At 41.1% G+C, this 21,561-nt stretch overlaps 3 protein-coding genes across 3 annotated transcripts in view; 1 reads left to right on the top strand and 2 right to left on the bottom strand.

Moving 5' to 3' along the window:
• Positions 1 to 1,004, bottom strand: part of LOC106821456 (transcription factor SPT20 homolog) — a 39,868-nt gene extending 38,864 nt beyond the window's left edge. The window contains exon 1 of the mRNA XM_014826268.1: positions 946 to 1,004. The gene's annotated coding sequence lies outside the window, so the exon portion shown is untranslated. The remainder of the gene's footprint in view (positions 1 to 945) is intronic.
• A 74-nt stretch (positions 1,005 to 1,078) lies between these two features.
• Positions 1,079 to 5,504, top strand: LOC106821461 (ubiquitin-fold modifier 1). The gene is made up of 5 exons (XM_014826273.1): positions 1,079 to 1,179; positions 1,280 to 1,336; positions 3,247 to 3,304; positions 4,463 to 4,535; positions 4,977 to 5,504. Coding segments are annotated over exons 1-5 (276 nt in total). The 5' UTR covers positions 1,079 to 1,177; the 3' UTR covers positions 5,063 to 5,504.
• On the bottom strand, positions 5,462 to 21,355 carry LOC106821460 (coronin-7-like). Its single transcript, XM_014826272.1, has 22 exons — positions 21,212 to 21,355; positions 17,628 to 17,715; positions 17,216 to 17,293; positions 16,823 to 16,893; positions 16,231 to 16,417; positions 15,824 to 16,035; positions 15,490 to 15,569; positions 14,792 to 14,846; positions 14,475 to 14,532; positions 14,034 to 14,179; positions 13,509 to 13,604; positions 12,811 to 13,189; positions 12,333 to 12,511; positions 11,791 to 11,899; positions 11,476 to 11,562; positions 11,189 to 11,331; positions 10,792 to 10,896; positions 10,576 to 10,661; positions 9,133 to 9,271; positions 8,653 to 8,859; positions 7,880 to 8,018; positions 5,462 to 6,769 (listed from the first exon to the last, which is right to left on the bottom strand). The coding sequence occupies exons 1-22, from the start codon at positions 21,269 to 21,271 to the stop codon at positions 6,582 to 6,584; spliced, it is 2,892 nt and encodes a 963-aa protein (XP_014681758.1). The 5' UTR covers positions 21,272 to 21,355; the 3' UTR covers positions 5,462 to 6,581.
• Between the last annotated feature and the right edge of the window lie 206 nt (positions 21,356 to 21,561).

Here is a 21,561-nt window from a genome sequence, read left to right as displayed (position 1 = left end):
TTCGTCAATGGGATCAGTACATGAGTAATGGCGGCGCATTGCATTCTGGGAGCAATGATCCCATTTACGAAGCGGCTTCATGAGAAATTCGCGGGAAATTCGAGCAGGATTTCTCATAGCATTCTGGGTAAAGTATGTGGTACCAAGTTGCAAGACGTATATTTCGAACAAGTGACCATTCAGCTACACACAGATGCCAATATCATGGCGGTTTGTTGTGTATTTTGGCTCTAGTGTTGTGAAACGATTCGAGCGTTCTGGAATTTCTGTGCGAACGCTTTCTTACCTTCTCTATATCACTGTGTTACGTGTGTATTTATGCATGCACAATGGCGTGCGCGCTATGTGTAGCAGCGGTTTATTGGACGGTGTTGAAGTGAAGTTATTAGGTCAAATCAAACATTAAGACTATTAGTATTACTGGTACTGGTAGGTCTAGTACTGACAAGTTGTATTTATTAACCATCATTTTATTATTGAAACGGTCCAAGTGCCTGTGATAAACACCAGTTTCACCACACGACGTGCCCCTGGCCCTGGATGTTTACGTTGGATTATACAATGAATTATGAACTAATATTAATAAAAGGTTACACGTTAACCGAAAAATCACCAATGTGTATTAAACGAAAACCTAAACTTACAAGAAGGCATGAAAACGTTCGAAATGCCATGAAAAGTAAGAACAAACACATGAACTTGAAGAAGAAGCTAACTTCTAACTAAGCAAATTCGGAGCAACTGCAGTTTACACGCAATGCCAAATTGCCAATAGCGCTATCTTGCGGACACTAGGTGACTTAGTTACGTGTTCACCTCTTTACATACTTTACAATATAAATGCGTGACCGTTATTGCATTATATTCTCGCGGTTTTTACGGGGTAACGGCGTTGGGCGTAGCAAATACTATTCGTGTAAATATATATGAATCCATCATTTCTACCGTCATCGCCGTTTGAAGCTAAAAATTTCATTTTGCGTAACTGTGTTGTTACATAGATCATAGCGCGCGCGATCTTAGATAGCGCGCGCGCGCGCTAGATGGCGCGTCTTGTTATTGGTAAAAGTTAGATGAGCTCACCATTCTTCACTAGTTTTCTGCACAAGCGCAGTAAGCCGGAAGCTAAGGACCTAGAACCCGTCTATAGTCATTGCCGGATGATGGAAGTTGCAACATGTATGTTCAGAATCGTGAAAAACGTCAATATGTTTCTTATTTATCTATAATTTAGAGTCCAGTAATTTGTTTGTTGTAACTTTTAATATTTATTTTCTAGGTCTAAAGTTACATTCAAGATAACGTTGACTTCTGATCCGAAGTTGCCGTTTAAAGTGTAAGTTTAAAGGAATAATAGTTTTTAATACTAACTAATACTATTACTAATAGTAATAGTAATACTAGTAATAGGCTATAGTAATAGTAATACTAATACTAATAGTAATAGGTCCATTGATGATTGAATATCAATATGCAATGTTGACGAATGCTAGAGTAACTGGAACCTTGTGTAGTTACATTATAGCCAAACGCGTATTAGTTTGTCCAATATCACTGCTGGTTACATTACAAACATGACTTGAAATCGGTTGTTGAGTCAAGCGATGACGTAAACATTTGTGCGGCCCGTATGTTTTGGACACCAGATGAAACGGAGGTGTTAGCGGTGTAACCACGGCCACGGACTAAACATGGAAATAGAGTAAAACACACATACTAATCACGACGCACGTGGACAGCCCTGACAAAAAGTTTCTTATCACGAGCGTCCATGTTTACGAAATCACTGATGATAGCATTGCGTACGGCCGAGCATGCGTGCAAAAATGTCCGGTGCATTATAAATCTGTATCACACCCGCTTCGCCGGCAGCGGTTTGAAACTGTAAACAACTGATTTTTGGACTGTGGATTTCAATTAGAGATTTCTTAGTAACTAGCAGTGATATTGGACAAACTAATACGCGTTTGGCTATAAGGTAATGTACTTATTAACTACACAAGGTGCCAGTTACTCTAGAAGTCGTCAACATTGCATAATCAATGGACCTATTATTCTTTTAATGACGATAATGGTAATACTAGTAGTAGTAGTAGTACTAATACTATTACTAGTAGTAGTATATAGGGTAAACATCAGGTTTAGCGTCGTAAATTAACTGGAAAGTGCTGGCTGATGGAGAAGGAGGAAGGGGAGAAAGGAGAAGCTGGTGGAGAAGGAGGAGGGGGAGAAGAGAGAAGGTGGTGGAGAAGGAGGAGGAGGAGAAGCTGGTGGAGGAGGAGGGGGAGAAGCTGGTTCGAAAAGGAGGGGGAGAAGGGAGCTGGTGGAGGAGGGGGAGAAGGGAGAAGCTGGTGGAGAAGGGAGAAGCTGGTGGAGGAGGAAGGGGAGAAGGGAGAAGGTGGTGGAGAAGGGAGAAGCTGGTGGAGGAGGAAGGGGAGAAGGGAGAAAGCATGGTGGGCGAGGATAGGGCACAAGGGAGAAGGTGGTGGCGAAGGGGAGAAGCTGGTGGAGGAGGAAAGGGGATAAAGAGAAGGTGGTGGAGAAGGAGAGAGCTGGTGGAAGGAGTGCTGACGATGTTCACTGATACGCCCGAAATGCCGATAGACCGCCATAGCGCCATCTGGCGGTGGCGTTTGCAAGTTAATTTACGACGCTAAACCTGATGTTTACCCTAGTATAGTAATAGTAATAGTCATTCGACTCGTGGGTCGAGATGACCCTCCTGGAGATCGGTCAGCTCGACATATAACGTTATGTACATATTGCTCCTGCAGCTATCGGTGCTGTACTACACACAGCACGTCACCTACCAAAATTCTGCACGATTTTAAAATAAATATTATTTAAAAATGATATATATATATATATATATATATATATATTACCCGTACGTGTATCAAAAATGTACTAACTTACACGCAAACATTTCGACTTTGGGGCGTGTGAAACATCTCACGAGTTGGCTGGCGAGTCGAGGTGACCGATCTCTAGGAGGGTCATCTCGACCTACGAGTCACGCTGTCCCACCTCCAGGCGGGTAAACGCGACCCACGAGTCGGGTTTGCCGGCGAGGCGAGTTGACTACGGACCCTAATACAGTAATAGTTATAGTGATTGTATGATTCGCACACACATACTCACATGTGCAAGTACTACACCAATTTAAATATATGATTGAAGCACTGAAATATCAGGCAAAAAACCCAAATACACTAAAGTATGTGCTTTATGAAACAAATTTTACAGGCTGAGTGTTCCAGAGCAAACACCATTCACGGCTGTGCTAAAGTTTGCAGCAGAAGAGGTAAGCTTGATAGGATTGTAGTAGCTCTGTATTTCAGATCACATTGTAATGTTAAAGCCGCACTATGCGCATCCAAACGCTAATTTCTCCAGTACTAGACTAGCAAATACTTCCTGTCTAATATTTTTTTGCACCGGACCAGAGGGCTGGCAACAGCAGTTTTTTTACCAGCCCAGGCTTCTCCAAGAGCACTTATAGCCTGGCGGCCAGCCAGGCTATCGTCGAGCCATGCCATCCTAAAATGCACCCGCCACTCTAAATATCATAGCCGCCATGCTGGTGTATACACAAGAAGTTCAAACAATTAATACACATTGTTTATATCGGAATAAACTTTGAAGTGATATGCAGAAAGCCTACTAGTTTACCTTGTGTTTCAATTCCCGGGAGGGAATAAACGGAGCTGTGAATAATTCGAACGTCTTGGATTTCTCTATTAACACGAGGTATAGACTGGATTACCTGCCCCTACTTTGGCAACGCTACGAGCCATGCAACACAAACATTTTCACCCCACATGCAGTGCTTCAAATTTACACACAGAGTGTCCCAGATTGCATTTCAGAGCTTCTACAATTCAAAAATTTACCGGGGGGGCATGCCCCCTGACCCCCCCCTAGCACGCAAACCGCCTTCGGCGATTTGCAACTAGGACCGTAAAGGCAGCACCCCATGCTATAATGAAAAAGCTTGGAGAACCCTGCAGCCCTCACAATATTTTTACCAAAAATAAAGATAAGACTGTTTCAGACTCTTGCTCGTCCGAAAAATGTTGTAGTGTGCGGCATCGCGTATTAGCTGTTGAACAGACTATAATGCAGATCGTGAATGATTTCCGAAGTGTTTTTGGCAATGTATTCTCGATTTCAAATTTGTAAAATGTTGATAAATTATGGCGTGATATCCTTCCGGTAAAACAGTATTGTAGGCTATTTGCTAAAATGCTATAAATAAAAATGTAGGTACTCGCTAACACGTCTGAAACCACCGGCTCGGAGGGCCGGTGTTTTGCCAATGTTACTGGCCCTCCAAATGCGGGCCGGTGCTAATTTCACGCCCTGGGTACAGAATTGATAGTTTGCTTCATGTGTGGCAGCAGATAGCAATCACTGCTGACATGTGGGATTCACTGTGTGATTTTATGCTTACTGCTTTCAGTTCAAGGTTCCGCCAGCAACTAGCGCCATAATAACAAATGATGGGATTGGAATAAACCCTTCACAGAGTGCTGGTAAGTGTTGGGGATTGCTGAAGAATTACAACAATACTATGATAATTTTGTGTCAAGGTAAATGGGAGAATCCTCTATACCTGGTCAGGCAAAGACCATGCCTTGGTTTCTCATTGTGGGTCTTCTCTCCTTATTATGACATATTGGGATAGGGGCTTTGTGTCTTAGGGATTCTCCTGGTCGTGGGAGATAATTGGCATGGCATTTGTTAGCTACTGAAATTCATAGAGTAAACTGCAAATGGCTTGATTGAATTGTCCATTCTCACAGTACTCTAACTACTAAGGCCTATACTATTGAAAGATCAATAGAAGAAAAATGTCTAATTGCGAAAAATAGATTTAATGGCTTAATGAACATAAATATTGGTTACATGTCTAAAATTGTAGCTGCTATCAAAAATAGCAACATGCTTACTCGCATTTTTTCTATTATTTTCAGGAAATGTCTTTCTCAAACATGGATCTGAATTACGGCTTATACCAAGAGATCGAGTAGGGAATGGAATCAATAGTTTAATGGACTAAGATTGTTATTTATAATTGATATATAAAAGATATATATGCATTTTTACTTATTTCACTACAGTGCTGGTTGTGGTGTTATGATTTCAGTTTAGTAATGGAGTAAATACAAGTTAATGTATGGAAAGGCATATAACTAACAATGTGAACTGGTTTTCTTAGCCATTATTGGTCTTTAAAAATGTTCTATGACTATATTTGTGAAGATTTAGATTTGACATGGTGTCATTTGGTTGGTACAAAAGCAAAATGAAGGAATTGCTTAGTGTCAAGTGTGACACACCAAACTTATCGTGCACTCATATGCGGTCGCTATTAACAAATATTTACAATCATTGGAACTCGGTTTACTTATATGAATTGTTAGTAGTATAAAGGTGAATATGACAAAGTGGTGAGATGTAAACATTTATAAAATAAGAGTTATTTATATTTCACCCAACCATGTCAGCTGTTTACCTTGTTTTAACTCCTGCGTTCCAAATGCAAAATGAATTTAACACGTAATTTTATGTAATGATTTAATGTTCAGAGCTTTTACACCCAAAATGTTTTGATTTGTAGACAAACAGCACTAGCACATGATAAACATAACTATTTGTAAAGTACACAGTCATGTAACATTTCTGGAATGTGCCCTAGTCTCTTCATTTTGAGTTAGTAATTTTGCAACAAACTGAAAGATTACTGCTTTTGCTGACTCATAATAATAGGAAACCTACTAGAAATGGCCTTTGTTCTAGAATCATAGCACAACATTCAATAAGCGATCAGATAATATAATTATTACAAATATCATAACATGTAAAAATATTCCAACTCGTTGGGGTAGTTGCGCAGGTCATGCCAAAGTCATTAATGACATTGTTCCACGTATATTGGCAATCTTTCCTTCATTTTGCTTTGCATCATTCAATTTCATTCTACAAACACAAGCAGCACTGATGCTGACCATTAACCTGCTGCATTAGGAATGCAATGGTACCATCCATGACAGAAATTCCCTCATGTCACATGTACACATAACAGCCGAGTTGCCATGGCGACCGTAATGCTGAAACGTCATGCACTAACACATACGCCGCCTGGCGTCGGTGATATGTCACAGCAATTGCTTCACCTCTAAAAAGCACATCACTGGAGTTTTTCACATAGTCGAAATCCCAAAGATTTTAAAAACCGACAAAGTTTTGGCAATCTGAACCTACCCTCCGACACTGTTTACACTACTGGGCGCAGTCACCGGACTTTAAAAACCAATGAGATGCTGATAGTCGTGCTTGGAAAGGAAATCTAAAAAAAAACTGAAAAGTTACCACGCCCAAACTGCCGCTCATCCTCGTTTTTAACCGACAAATGATGGGGGATCTGAACTGATTCAACAGCTACCAGATGCAGCATCAGAGTTGAAGGCTTGGGGGAATGAGCATAAGCGAATCTGCTATCACAGCCTATTCTCAGATTACACAGCAATAGACTGTGTGGAGGCTAGCTTGGCTGCATAGCTGTATAGACAGGCGCCTTAGTCGCTCCACTCGTCAGAGTCAGCTCCCTGGCACTCATCCTGTGGCAGCACATCGTCCTGGAACTGCAGCTTCTCGTGCATAGCCTGTATGAGCTCCTCCTTCTTCTCTGCGGCCGTCTTTGCAAGCTCCTGCCCGCTGTCATACTTGGGCTTCCTTGCGATGGACGGCTTCGGCGCTTCAGACACTAGAAACGTTAGACGAGGGGAATGGCGTAAGAAGACTAAGTAAGCAGTAAAGTGCTAAGGGTAAGCAGCTGAACTTACATAACTTTCACTGTAATGGACCTATTTGCCTGTTGTGAATTCAGCATATATATGTTAAATCTATAATATAATAGTAGAAAGAGCCGAAGTGTCGTTTTCCGTATCTCCTCCGAAACCGTACCACGTATTCTCACGCGAATCGAGCTGGGGCCCCTTCTGGACGTCCCGAATACATTCCGCTACGTTAGAACGCAATTTTTCGATGGTAAAGTGACTTTTTGAGGCAATTTTCTAAAAAGTGATGTGCCCGAAGAAACTTCGGCATTCGTCGGAAACCCGCACCAACTTTTAAGATCTCCAAATCCGCATGCGCACACACGCACTCACCAAAGCCATTGCGGCCTCGGTGTATAAACAACCAAGCACTGCCGCGCACAGCTGTGAGGCGAAAATTTAAGACAAACTTCAACGAGAGACTCAGAGGCTGCAGTTGTATGTGTGTGTGTGTGTGTGTGTGTGTGTGTGTGTGTGTGTGTGTGTGCGTGCGCAAGCCCGTGTGTGTGTGAATGCGGTGTGTGCGTGCGTGCGCGCGTGTGTGTGATGTGTGTGTCTGTGCGCGCGTGTGTGCAAATATTTGACAACGGGAGGTGTAACCCTGCCCGTCGCCGTCCACTGACTTTCAAGAAAATATGTCTTCAAAACTACTCAATGCATTTTGCTTTTTTTAAGAATTTTACTTATTAATGATGCTTCTAACCAGAATGATATTTTCAAAAATAATATCTAAATAAGTGAAATTGTACTATGAAATCACCCCATTTCCTTTCTTTTTTTAAATTGTAGGTAATTTAAAGGTAAAATATCTGATTTTATATATATTTAGATACAATTTTTTTTAAACAAATATTGATATATGACTCCAGTATAAATATCAGTATTTTTCGTTTACTGTAAATACATCCTCAACTAAAAGTGAGAGATAAATGGTTAAACCGCCATCCTCAAATCAGACCCCACTCAAACCCGTCTGGAGGACGGGTAATAGCTAGTATATATATATATATAGTACACATGTATCATATGTGACTCACAAGCTTTGCTACCAGGGGGCTGGAGGTTGATTTTACGGTGAGGCTTCTGCTTGCCCCTGCCCAGCCATTCTTCTGCAGTCTGTAGTGGCTCCCACCAGACCCTAGTTTCTGGGAATAGATCATCCTGAAAATACTGCATCTGGAAAAGATGAGAATTAAAAAACAGCACTTAGTAAATAATATACACGATGATGCACTGGGGCTTTTCTTTCCATTCATATATCATAACAGCTAAAATGCCATATTTTTCACATCCTCTTTCTCGAAGTTCCTGGTTTTTGTAGGCATTACATATAGTAAACAGTAAGAATGACTAGGTTCTTGCATACACATATGCAAGCTCAATAATTTCAATGTTAGCAAAAGTCCTGCCATGGTAGTATTTTGATATAATATTTATCTAAGCATGGGGTAGGAACCAACAGGGTATATATAGACAAGAAAATAATTATTGCATTGGTTATATTCTAGATAACAAACAGAATAGAACTAGGGTAGATATGTGTTAATATATTTTATGTTATTCATTCCCACTCTCTAATAAATCTATGCTATGGTCATAAAGTGAACAAGTTAAAACGGATGAATCATGCAGCTTGCTGTACACCCAATCATATGACACAATCATAGAATTGTTCTTATTTGCATTCTAATATGTGATGATATTATTAAGTCATATAAAAACATGCTGGTTTTAATTAAACCCTCTGCGCAGCAAATAAACTTAGAAATCTATCTAACCAAAAATAAATTAATAAATTTGTTATACGTACCTGGGTTCTGGGCACTGTAAACAACATTGGTTCTATAGAGTTTTGCGTCAGCTTCAGCGCTCTAGCAAACTCAATCTTCATCACGTCACAGGCTGTCTTTGGCAAAAAGGCAAGTCCTTGATGAAGTGTACTGCCAGTATAGCCAGCCAGTGGGAACAGATAGGGGGCATCTGCTGCCACCTCATATGCAAAGATTGTAGTGTCACCCTGCGCAGAAAGAAAATGAATAAAATTCCCACTTTACAATATTGGAGTTTTGTTCGCCTGTACTAGCATTCAGCTTCACGTGCTCCTAATTCTGGTGTATGCATGGCAAATTGTTTTTTTCTGACATGGGAAAATAAAAAGGAATTCGGAAAAATACTTGTTATCCGACTGTTAGTTATCATTTCAGCTAGGGGATTGCAAGATGCACGTACAGCACGCGTCTATGGCCAGGTGGCACTACACAGAAGTTCTGTTATGGCTGCTATAGTATACCTTGCCAGTGAGAAATACACTGGCGCTGTCTGCATCATAGTATGGAGTCAGTATGGAGGGACTGAAGTCCAACCCAACAGTTGTCAGGGGGGCAGAGATGTCCTCCACGCTGTATATATACACCTGTCGCTCGCTGGTCCTAAAATCACATTACATGAAAACCGCCTAGAGTATAGCTTATATAGGATCACCTGAACATATAGTCAATGCTATTATCTTACGTTTATAAAATATATATTAAAAATATTAAATATATTTTACTTGTTGTAGTTCCTTAATGGCGCTGTCAGACCAACGTATGCAAGCCAGCTTATACCAACGTATGAAAAATTTGGTAAATACGCTGGCGTACGTCGAATAAGTTATTGGTATGTTTTGTATAAGTTAAGAGCACGCTGAAGCACGCTGGTATACGTCGTAGTACGGCGACGTATGCCAGCGTATACCCATACGTCCCGCATACGCGGGCCATAAGTTGTAGGTAAGTTATGCAATCGTTGATACACGTTCACAAACGTTACTTGTAAGTTACTCATGTCGAAATACGTCGAGATAATGTCTAGCGTACCCAAAACTTATTTCTAACCTATGAGTAACGTGCCTTGAACCTATGTGTAACTTATATCGAAGTTATCTCCAATGCATATTGACGTATGTAGACGTATTTGACGCATTCTGGACGACCACAGAACTTACTGAACGTGTTTCTAACTTACAGCTACCGTATAATGGCGTATTGGCAGCGTTTAGGGGAATTGGTATATAAAAATGGTATTGGCATGTTGATACTGCGACGGTGATGTTGATACTGCGATGTCTAGTGCGGTTATGATTTGAATCGTCAAGCGGCAGCCTTTTTATAGGCTACGACAAGTGATCGTCGGCGATACGCTGCCGCGTGCTATGCATAAGTTAGACTATCGTTGGGCATAAGTTGTGAACGCCGACAACACGCTAAGCATTCGTTGGTATAAGTTATCTATAAGTTACTAATACATTATGTATACGTCCAACTCGTTATGAATACGCTATGTATACGCCCAAAATTGAAAAAAACATCGATAGTTCAGTGTATGCCAGCGTTTTAGAGAAATTTGGATACGTCGGCATACGCTGGCTAAATCGTCAAGGTGTGACAAGGCCATAACAGAATAATATCAGGAGTGTATCAATATTGATATTGATACACTCCTGATAATATCCATAAGCAGGGTAATAATAAACATTGCTGTATTACTTATATATATATATATATATATATATAGGACATTTAAATTATGGTAATTTACAGCAAGTAGGCTATCTTCCTTTGGCTATCCCATTCTTACAAAATATTTCCAAATTGTCAAACTGTCTATCAGGATGGGAAAGACGTTCATAAAAAAACAAATTTATGGAATACATATATGCATTAAACAGTTTATACACAATAAAAAGTCTGACCTGCTAAAACCAGTAGCCAATAGATACCAGCCATCCATTACCCAAATAACTTTTCCTTTCCGAATTCCTTCTTCATCAAGGCTTTCCTAAAATACAACATAATAATTACTATTGACAGAGCTGTCTCTGGTGTGAATTTCATATTTACCAAGCAGAAATTTTCTTTTAAAAAGTTTTCAGGATTACACGAGCATGTATATATTAAATAGTATCTACCTGTATTGGCTCGGTGGATGAGCGAGGATTATATATTCTAAGTTTCTGATCCTTACACAAGGTGGCACTGTATTTCCCATCAGGGCTCCAGGCAAAACTGTACACCTAAATAACAACAGATACAATTACATGATGAAAAATCTAACAACTACCCTGAGATGACATATATCACAGCACTTCATCTTTATATCATCCCCCAATTTCATTGACGAAGCAAATGGAAATGTGCCTAGCCTTAATCTTTACTAGGGTAAGGATAAGGGCACTAATGCATGCAGTAATGATACAAATTTGGGATTATACTTAGTGTTATTAATTTTTATTCAAGAGTGTATATCTCTACCTAGTGCCAGCATCAGCCACATAACAGAGAGTACAGGTGACTACACTGACAGACCTGATCGGTGTGCCCATCCAGTGAGATCACCTCCTGCATCGTGCATACATTCCAGATTCTCACGGTCATGTCATAGGAGGCTGACGCCAAGATATCTGATGCAGTCGTGTGCCATGCCAACAGATAGATCTTTTCTGTATGACCTAGCAATGGAGCAAAATGACTTTATCACATATATTGCTGAATAAGTCATCTTATTAAATAGGTATCTTGATTAAACTGATACATAAAATTCTCTAGGTTTCCCACGACATTCAATAACGTGGTAACACTTGCTTTGCCTCTACCTTTTAAATAGCACTCTGGTTCAGTAAGCATCTCAGTCAGACCTTCCTCGGGTAATGACCAGATCCTGATTTTGGCATCATCGCAAGCTAAACAGCATAAAATACAATCAATATAGTTAAATGACACAAATCACTTCTTTCAATTAAAAGTCATGGTAAATGCTTAAATACCACTGTAGTTCTATTCTATTATAGAGAAATTTAAACATTATTTTAGAAAAAAAAACTCATTACAGATAACGATGATATACATTCATGAAATGTAAATATGCAATGTCATGAATATGCACAATATTCAATAAGCCATAACATTACCAACTGCTAGTCTGGCATTGTTGAATGGATCCCAGGCCAAGTCCATTACAGCCGAGCCATTCTCTACTACGGGTACTCCTGTGTCAGGGAGTCTACCTGGTCTACTGAGCTTAAAATTCAATAGAAATTCACTGCAGTATTAATTTATGTACAGCGTATATTTGATTTTAGCGACCCCACTTGAGTGGGACTAATAAGGCAAAGGAAGAAGAAGATTAATTTATGTACAGCAGGAAATAATAACAAATTATTGCCAGCCTCCTTTATGTGACTCTAGAACCTGCCACATGGCGTTATATCAGTGTTAGTTGTATTTTACCACATGCAGTCATATAGGTCAGTGTTAGCTCAGTCAATGTTCATCTGCACCTCAAGTGCTTAACTGATGCAAAGCAAGGCACTTTGTGTGATGCATTCCATTGCGACACATTTTATTGGCATTTGCAGTAGTAGGTTTGAGGTGTGGCATCTGAAGCAAGAGGTTCAAGGTGGAAGAAGATCGAGTAACGCGAGTTGGAGACTATTGATTGGCAGGCTCTTACCTCCAGTACGGCGATGGTACCACCTGGTCCTGCCAGGGCCACCGCCGCGCGGCTGGTGTTGGCAGCAAAGCCTGCGCTCTCACCGCCCACTGTGCCATCCACACCACGCAGGTTCTCTACATGCTCCCGCCTGTGCGCCACCACCACGTGCAGGTTCTTGAACTTTGAAGCCCGCACACCTGTCCAGCGAAATGCAGAGATGAGTACTTGGGTTCTCTGTCAGGATGGCGCCGCAAGATTCTTAATCATCGTGACGAATAACTGATCGCAAGCCTTTCCCGTGTCTCTGGGGAATGATGCTCACGCGTTTACTGTCGCGACACTCGGAGGAACTTGCGAGCACGTCAGACGAGCTCTGCTTCCGATACATGCAACCATGCCTAATACGCATGACATTTCATGTGATCTCACGCTACGGGTGAGAACATCCGTCTTCATTACACATACACGCACACACGCACACACGCGCAGCTAATACCTGCCCATCCTGCTGTTGGATGTGACTGTGGCTCATCGCGTGCATGCACGTCACCCTGCCCTCCTAGTCGTGCCGCCCCAGTGATTACAGCATCATCTCCTGTCCCTGCTGAAGGTTTAATTGCTTGTGGCTGATGTTGGACTGTATCGTCGTTGGGAGGAGTGTGCTCATGAGCCATGCTGCCTGCACCACCTGGTGGGACCTTTGTTGTGACCTCTGTGACCTTTGTCATGACCTCTGTTGGCGTGTCTTCACTCGACGACTCAGCCTTGCTGTGTTCAGTTGCGATGACCGGCTCGATCTCGCCTGCCTCGTGGAACGGTGAAGCTTTGTAGGTCTTCGCTGGTCTTTTCGTTGGATTGAGGGAACATTTCTTCACCTGAGGTCAGATGATACAACCCTGATTGCTAGAGACACGGCAGTTGCACTTTTCAAATCATATGTGACTTTTATAGGGAGCTGGAAACTTTGCAAATGTAAATGCAGCTTAGACATATTGTAACAAGTATCACACCTCAGTGACAAAATACATTAACAAGATCTCCTGATACATATACTAAACCTAAACTAACGACCAGAGATACTCAAAACTCTATTTATGTCACGCCTTTATGGATTACAGATAGAACTAATATAGATGCTAGACAAATTAACATTTTAAAATGATATTATATCAGGTAACATGACACGAAACGTACCCTGTCATTTCCTCCAGCAAACCATTGTTCAGCTGTTAAGGCTGGATCACTCCAAGCTGTCATTGGATACAAGTCTTCATGAAAGTCTCTATAGCTCTGTGTGTAAACAATGCCATATATGTCTATCCATTAACTCATTCATTCAATAGGTTTGCACACTTTATAACCATTACCCAGAGCTGGTTGCACCTAGATGTATACCTGCTTATAAGAAAACACTACTAGTTTATTATGTAATATAAGCAACTTCAACCAACAAGCAATCATTTCAATATAAAGAAACCTTTACTATATCATGCTATTTTTCCTATGTTGCCCAATGTATGACAGAACATTATTGATAAGTGATATATAGCTTTTATAATACACTGTTAGCTGTACTTTGCATGGTACTTTGTTCACCAGTCTGCAATTAGAAGGAGGCACAATGTAGTTAGAAAATGTAAACTACACTTTGCATGTAACTACCTATGCCACGTAAAATGTGGCAGTATATTTAGTGGACCTAATGCAGTAGGTTTGTACCTTACGTGGGACAACATATGACACAGGGACAACAGCTCGCTGGGAGAGCATCAGCAATCTGTTCACTTCACCCTGCATGACATTGAGCCCTCGCTTTGGCACCTTACAGATCGACACAATCTGAACGTCTGACGCGAATGCAGATGCTGAAAATATGAAAGACAATGTAAAATATGCCTGTTTTACATGCTTCACCCAAACAGTTGTGTTTGACATCGCTGTTAATATTACTGTTATGTGTTTTACATTATGTATTCTTCCAAAATGAAAATTTCTATTCATGGTATACTTAGGGAATATGTGTTGTAGGGATTGGCAAATCTATATAAGAATGAAATTTATATGGACACACATTGAATCAGTTATTAAATTTGACAATTTCATAATGAGAAACATTCTAAATACATATCAATATGCATAAGATATAAAATATTCCTTTACCTTCTGTTAGGAATGGCTCTTTATCTTGCACCTCATAAAATCCAACACAAGGCTCTCCCTGTGACAAATATAATACCCTTTTACAACTATGAGTCAACATAATATTATATTCACTTATAACAGCTAAATGTGTACAATTATTTACAATACTATGTGTTGCACATCCAATGTTTACACAGTGGCAATGGTTAATCTCACAGACATAAATAATACAGATAAATGATATATTCAATGTAACTTCTATGATCACTAGATATCAAAAAGTGCACTAAAAATGCAAACAAATATATTTTTTAGTTCACATATTTTCAACTTGCCTTTCCAGCCAAGAACAACATGTTTGTATCTGCATCAAACATTGGGAACATTAACCTGAAAATAAAGAGTCAATGTAGAGTATATGTGCTGACACATGCATACACAAGTGTAACAATGAAAGGAAATTTTTCAACATGACATTCACATAATACGTATTTTTGTCAACTATGTTAACTCAATAAATTTATTTGCCAAAACACGAAAAGCCACAAGCCTACACATGAATGATCAACTCTCTGTTAACTGTAATAGTATAAGTACACACACACGCACGCACGCACGCACGCACGCACGCACGCACGCACGCACGGTACACACACTGGCATGGCACACGCATGCACATATTTACTCCGCCAGGGCTGGCGGGGGTTATGTTTTCACCAGCGTGTGTTTGAGTGTTGGTTTGTCTGTTTGTGGGTTTGTGGGTTTGTTAACATGCACGTTTCAGTTCACTTCCGCTAGGTGCGCTGGCTGTAGATTTACAAACACGCAACCACAGGCTAAAGGGCAACCACAGTCCTCCCCCACCTGCACGCTCGCACTAATCCGAATCCAATTAATTAATTAATTAGTTTTTCCACTTAATTAATTAATTAATCAATAAAAAATTTCACATTGAGAGAATTCAGCTCCCTTGGCGAAGGTCTGTGCTCTCCGAGTGCTCTAGTTATGTTATATATTATGTGTTATTACAAACCCGGTTCGGCCCAAGCTCAGGGAAGTCACACTGCTATCAAATCTGCGCAGATCCCACAGGTAAACCTGACTCTGATGTGTCTGAAACCCAACACAATGTATACTTAACTTTAAACCCCTTCTCAAAATCACCTGTTGAAGGCAAATGTGCATTTATACACATAGTTACATATACTACAGTCACGCAATCTTACACAGAATTCCTTTGTTTGTAATACATAATTATTGAATCGTTATCTTATCTGCGTGAGGACAACAGCAGCAACATTCAACGAAACAGGGCTAGTGTTGGAAAACGTGCATGCAAACTTCTGTTTGTTGTGTGTGTGACGTACAGCATCAAACCCAGTCGTCAGTAGCCTTGTGTCATCAGCCAGCCAGCAGACGCTGGAGCCCTTAGGGTTGCGATGTGCCTCGCTACTATGGGTCACTACGTTAGCTCTCGGATCCCACACTCTCAGCTGCTTGTCGCGACATGTCGAGGCAAGGTAGGCTCCGTCCACGCTCCAGTCAATGTCCTGCACCGTGTCACCATGTCCACTCAAGTCTGTGTGCCAACATCAGGCCATTTAATGTCAGGTATTTAATGTACTTTGCAAATTTGCATACATGATCAGAAATCACAGTAAGATTAACATTAATGCGTGGGTAAATCAATTACTAATTGATGTGGATACTGGTATACTTAGAGTATCACCGATGTAGATGAAATGTGCAAATTATTAATAGCATATGGAGCTACCAAAGGTTGCCTCCTGTTTCGTGATGTCCCAGACTTTGACATGATTGTTCATTGACGTAGCTAGTACTTGGCCCGCTGCTGGATGGAATATGATATTCGTTACCGACTTCTCTTCCATTGGTAGGTGTATCTCAGGCTGAACCACTGTGTCAGTCGACCCATCCTCGGGCAACTGCCAGACCTTAACCTGTGACAACATGAAGAAGTCTGCAGTCCTAATTTCTGAACCAAAGATGACAACAATGCTAAACATAAGTCAGAGTAACAATCAGAATTACAATATCAGAAGTTATGTATACTGCACACACCAGAGAATACATTGTAAAACACTAGATGATGCTATATGATCAGTGTTAAACTGTTAAATGGATTTTTAGTTGTGTACATAACTACATTTTCAGAAAGTCAGGTGAGCTTGAGTTCTAACTAAGAGGAAGAGGATCCTCTTAATGTCAAATCACGACTCGGGATCAATGGGTAAATTTCAATCCTGCAATCACACTCTGTATGTCTCTATAATTTAGGCTGTCATTATTGAATAAGGAATGTCTCCCATGAAATAAAACATCTGCAGCAATGTGGTTACACTTACAGATCCATCATGAGAACCAGTTGCTAAAAGCCAGTCAGAGAATGGTGAGAAGGAAAGAGCAGTGACCACCTCTGCAATAGATATGTCAGAAGTTCGCTGATGAATTTCTAAATACTCGCTACATAACCGATATACGTAATAAACATGCAATTTAAGAGTGTAGCTAATAGTGACTATGATTTCTTCGACAATTTATCTATTTCTATATATGCCTAAGAAATCTGAGTTCCCAATAACAGAAACAATTAGAATTACATACATTTTATATCAGATAATGGTATTTATTACCGTTTAAACAGTTTTCACTATTTGTACAGCTAAATCATTATGTAAACAAACAGTACATGTACCGTACGTATATATAAACGTGTATGGATAAATTCAAAACCATACCTGAATGAGCTGGAAGAATGTTAGGTTGCAATGGCCTCGGAGTTCTTGGGTTTATTGGATAAATTGATACTACTCCAGCTGAAATGCAGCAACTACACCGTTTAGAGATCTGTAGAATTAGTAACTGCTACCATAATTAATAACTCCTACGACCGTTTATGCACCTCCTGCATAACTAAATGCATGTTTATGCATAATTAAATATTTTCACAAGTTTCCTCATTCTTACTAAACATATTTCAAGTCCAAACTTATTATTTAAAATTCATGTTGCTCTTAATAATAATAGGGCATGTCATAATATGTGTCATATAACTAAATATCTTGCCACAACCTTTTTATTCATAGTACTGACTATCCAATTTATGTCTACCCATGCAGTTATCATTCCCAACCATAAAAACAATCCTACCTCTGGAATCTGATGCGAATGCAAGTAACTCAGCACCAGCCGTAATGACTCCTCCTCCATCACAAATACAACCACTGTTGATATAATCCTAAAACAAGGTGAAACACTGAATATGATAACAAGAACGTCATTCAACAAGTCTTGCAAAAAGTAGCATTGGTTCTACATGAAAATTCAACCTACACATTACCTAGGCTATAGAATTGGGTTGGTTCTACCAAGAAGGTAATACCAACACACACCGTGGCTATATATGGCATTGAAAACCTTTTGACATTTCAACATCACCATTATCATTACTGGTGATGGTATATAGAGCTGTAGTACTATATTCGTTGTTGCCACTGGTGCATGTACTGGCATTGGCAATACAATGGCATCTGACAATCTAGTACGAAAAGAACTAAAGCCATCGAAAATATGGCCAGAAGGCTTGCTATAGCTAACACCCTGATTCCAACAAGATGTGAATATCGATCCCACATCATGCAGCCAATCATTTGCCAATTAGCACCATGCCAACAATGAAAATGTTGGGGGCAGTTGGGCTGAGAGGGTCTATGTCCCCCAGGGTACTACCGGAACGTACCCTGGTACTATCTAATAGTCAGGACCGTACCTCGCCTACTCCACTAACGAGTCTAGGGAGTCGCCTACGCCTACTCCCTAACCCTAACCATATCAAATAGGTAACCATGGTATCGGAACGTACCCAGGGTACGTTCCGGCAGTACCCTGGGGGACAGACCCTATGAGCGGCAGTTGGCCTAATGTCTGACTCTGATAGCCCGATGTGACAGTGCCAGCCATATGGCAACACTGGCCTAGTGATTCCATGTCATCTGGGGTGGCAACTATGTGTCAACGTATGAATGTGTGGGCCAAACAATAATATCTGATTAGTGATTATTGCACAATGACTCACTCCTGAATAGCAGCTAACCACACAACTGGCAAAGTCATTGCTGAAGTGTTTCATTTAACTCTGTGCTTACATTTTTTCCCCTTCCTTCATGTCACCACCTCTCTGACCAAAGTATCTACATTCATTAAAATGCAACCATAACATTGGGTCAAAAGTCAATTTCCAGTCCTCGTTTTAGATTGACAGTGATATGAATAGCTTCAGATTTGTTACTTTCTCAACTGTACTGCTAACAAGGAGTGTTCATTTAATTTATGTGTATACACGTAATGGCAGATGTATGTAAACGGTGTAAATCATTGCATGACAATACATTTACTGCTCCATCTCTAAGAAAGAGATGCCACAGCTGCAGGAATAAGCTCTATAATTCATATAGTATGATACGACTCCAATGGTAACATCATCATTATCACCACCAAGAAATAGATTATTATGGACTGCATGGAATCCTAAATCTACATACATGACATAAACACATATGGGATGAGTAACAGCTAGAGGTGAAAGTTCAAACCCCCGGCAGGGTGGCAGGGATTTTTCTCAGTGTAAAACCCTGGATCTGGACATTGGGCCCTCATAGCTTAGTTGACCCAGAGCACTTATAGCCTGGCGGCCCGCCAGGCTATCGTCGAGCCCCGCCATCCTAAAATGCACCCGCCACTCTAAATATCATAGCCGCCATGCTAAATTAGGCAATAATATAGGCCATAAATGCCATAGCCGGCCTTCGGCGATTTGCAACTAGGGCCGTAATGGCAGCACCCCCATGCTATAATGAAAAAGCTTAGAGAACCCTGTGACCATGTAAAATGCGGGCCTGTCTCTAGTAATAGGAACGTAAAAGAACCACTGAGGAAGTAAAACAAGTGCCGCAGAGCGACAGCACTCAACTGACGTGTACTGTAGCCGGCTATTCTTGTGATAAACTCACTGGTAACCGAATCAAGTGCGCCCTCCCGCCACCGCGTTGATAGGCTTTGCTATACCGGTAGTACAGTAATAGAGATATAGCTGTGTCGCTTTAATGACTTCGCTATATTAACGTTATCATGGATATGCGTCGAGCGCGAGCGACGAGCGTAGTGGTGGTGGTGAAGGGTGGGGGGAGGGTGGTGGAGGGGCGGGTGAAGAGGGCTCTAATAGCAAAAGCAGTTCAGTCCTTTGTTAACAGTAAACAAATCCATGTTTAACCCTCCTCTTGGGGGTCAAAAGGTTATCAGACACTTACTCTTCGCACGTCAGTGGAAAGCACATTTCATGGTCCTTTCAATAAAGCCATAAAAATGGTAGGTCACCGCTGAAACAAAAAAGTTTTTCAATCGCTCCGTCAGACCATGTCCTCAGAAAATGTATAAAATCTGCCCTGTGCCCCATTGACCTGTGACCTCCAATTTCGGCACAGTGATGGCTTTTCCTACCATGATGCTATACACCGACTATTACGAGCCTAGGTCGAGCCGATTAGATTTGTGCCGCAATTCTGCATTTCCTCCCTATAGACCATTCTTAATTATTATTCATGACCTGGGGTCATTGCACGAAAACGAGGCTAAGCTAGGCAATTTTGTAAACAAAGGCTGCTCAGGCAGTCACGCACAGAGGGTACACGCATACGCACCGCAGTACGCTGGTACACGCGGGTACATGCATACACGCAGTTATATCAACACCGTCGTTTCTATTTGTTTCGGTTTCTGTTGCCATCGATACGCGCGTATTCTCCTGTTTCTCCATCGAAACGCGGGTCTTTGCCATCGGTCCTCTGTCTACACGCACATATACGCGGGTACACGCACGTACATGCAGATACACGCACGTACACAGAGATACACGCACATACACGCAGGTAAACGCACGTACACGCAGGTACACGCACGTACACGCACGTACACGCACGTACACGCACGTACACGCGAGTACACGAAGATACACACGGGTACACGCACGTACACGCTGGTACACGCAGATACACACACGTACACGCAGGTACACGCACGTACACGCAGATACACGCACGTACATGCCCGTACACGCGGGTACACACACGTACACGTAGATACACGCAGATACACGCGGGTACACACACGTACACGTAGATACACGCAGATACACGCGGGTACATGCATACACGCAGTTATATTAACACCGTCGTTTCTATTTGTTTCGGTTTCTGTTGCCATCGATACGCGCGTATTCTCCTGTTTCTCCATCGAAACGCGGGTCTTTGCCATCGGTCCTCTGTCTGCCGCAACAGCCTGCAACCGCGTGCAACCTGCGCACCCCTCCACTTGGAAATACATTGTGCCCGCTCACTGGCGCCGGAACCGCGCTAGCGCCGCGCAACGAAATTGGCGGCGACAAGTTTGTAAATAATATTCGTCGACGAGTAATATAGCAAGTACAACATTTAACCGTTAGTTTGCAGTTTAATTTTAGTGTTTGCAGTAACTTAAGACATTTGTGCGACGGAGAATGTGCTTTATTTGGCGTACCGAAGAAGTTATTAACCGTAAAAAGTTCTAGAGCTAAAGTGGGAGTTGCCTCTGCCAACGACTGTACTGTCTGTACTGTCTGTAGTGTAGTGTTAAAATTTGGTGTTATTAATATTATGCATTTGTGGTATGAAAGCATCCAGTGATGCCTAAATATAACGCACCTCCTTCTTTGGAAGTTTTGTTGCTGCATTCTTAAACTTCGAGACTTTAAATCGCTTCATCTCAATGATCCCTTTTGATATCTACGAACTTGGAAGTTTGCAAAACCAAAAGTACTGTTTACGTTCGGGTGCGCCGGTGCGCCGTGTAGTGAGCACGCATCCGGCGACACAGCGCCACCTAGTAATAATAAAAATAAATATAACATTGCATTAAAAGCCCGTAGGAACAAATGTAATATTTGTTAATTATTACTCTAAATAAACTAACAACGTCAATCACCAATTAGTTTTTTCACGTCAACAACCCATGTAGTTATTCTGCTTATTTAAAATTGCGTACTCTAACGTAT

This window comes from Priapulus caudatus, unplaced genomic scaffold (genome assembly GCF_000485595.1).
Source record: "Priapulus caudatus unplaced genomic scaffold, Priapulus_caudatus-5.0.1 Scaffold74, whole genome shotgun sequence".
In the NCBI taxonomy this organism is placed as follows: domain Eukaryota; kingdom Metazoa; phylum Priapulida; class Priapulimorpha; order Priapulimorphida; family Priapulidae; genus Priapulus; species Priapulus caudatus.
The sequence above is the reverse complement of the archived record's forward strand: the minus strand, read 5'-3'. Positions and strand labels throughout refer to the sequence as shown.

Coding starts and splice junctions, on each gene's coding strand:
- LOC106821460 (XM_014826272.1), bottom strand. CDS start 21,271: ATGAAGCGATTTAAAGTCTCGAAGTTTAAGAATGCAGCAACAAAACTT. Junction 16,418..16,822: donor CTGGTTCTCATGATGGATCT/GTAAGTGTAACC, acceptor ATGTTGTCACAG/GTTAAGGTCTGGCAGTTGCC. Junction 14,180..14,474: donor AGAGCCATTCCTAACAGAAG/GTAAAGGAATAT, acceptor TCATATTTTCAG/CATCTGCATTCGCGTCAGAC.
- LOC106821461 (XM_014826273.1), top strand. Junction 1,337..3,246: donor CCGAAGTTGCCGTTTAAAGT/GTAAGTTTAAAG, acceptor CAAATTTTACAG/GCTGAGTGTTCCAGAGCAAA. Junction 3,305..4,462: donor TAAAGTTTGCAGCAGAAGAG/GTAAGCTTGATA, acceptor TACTGCTTTCAG/TTCAAGGTTCCGCCAGCAAC.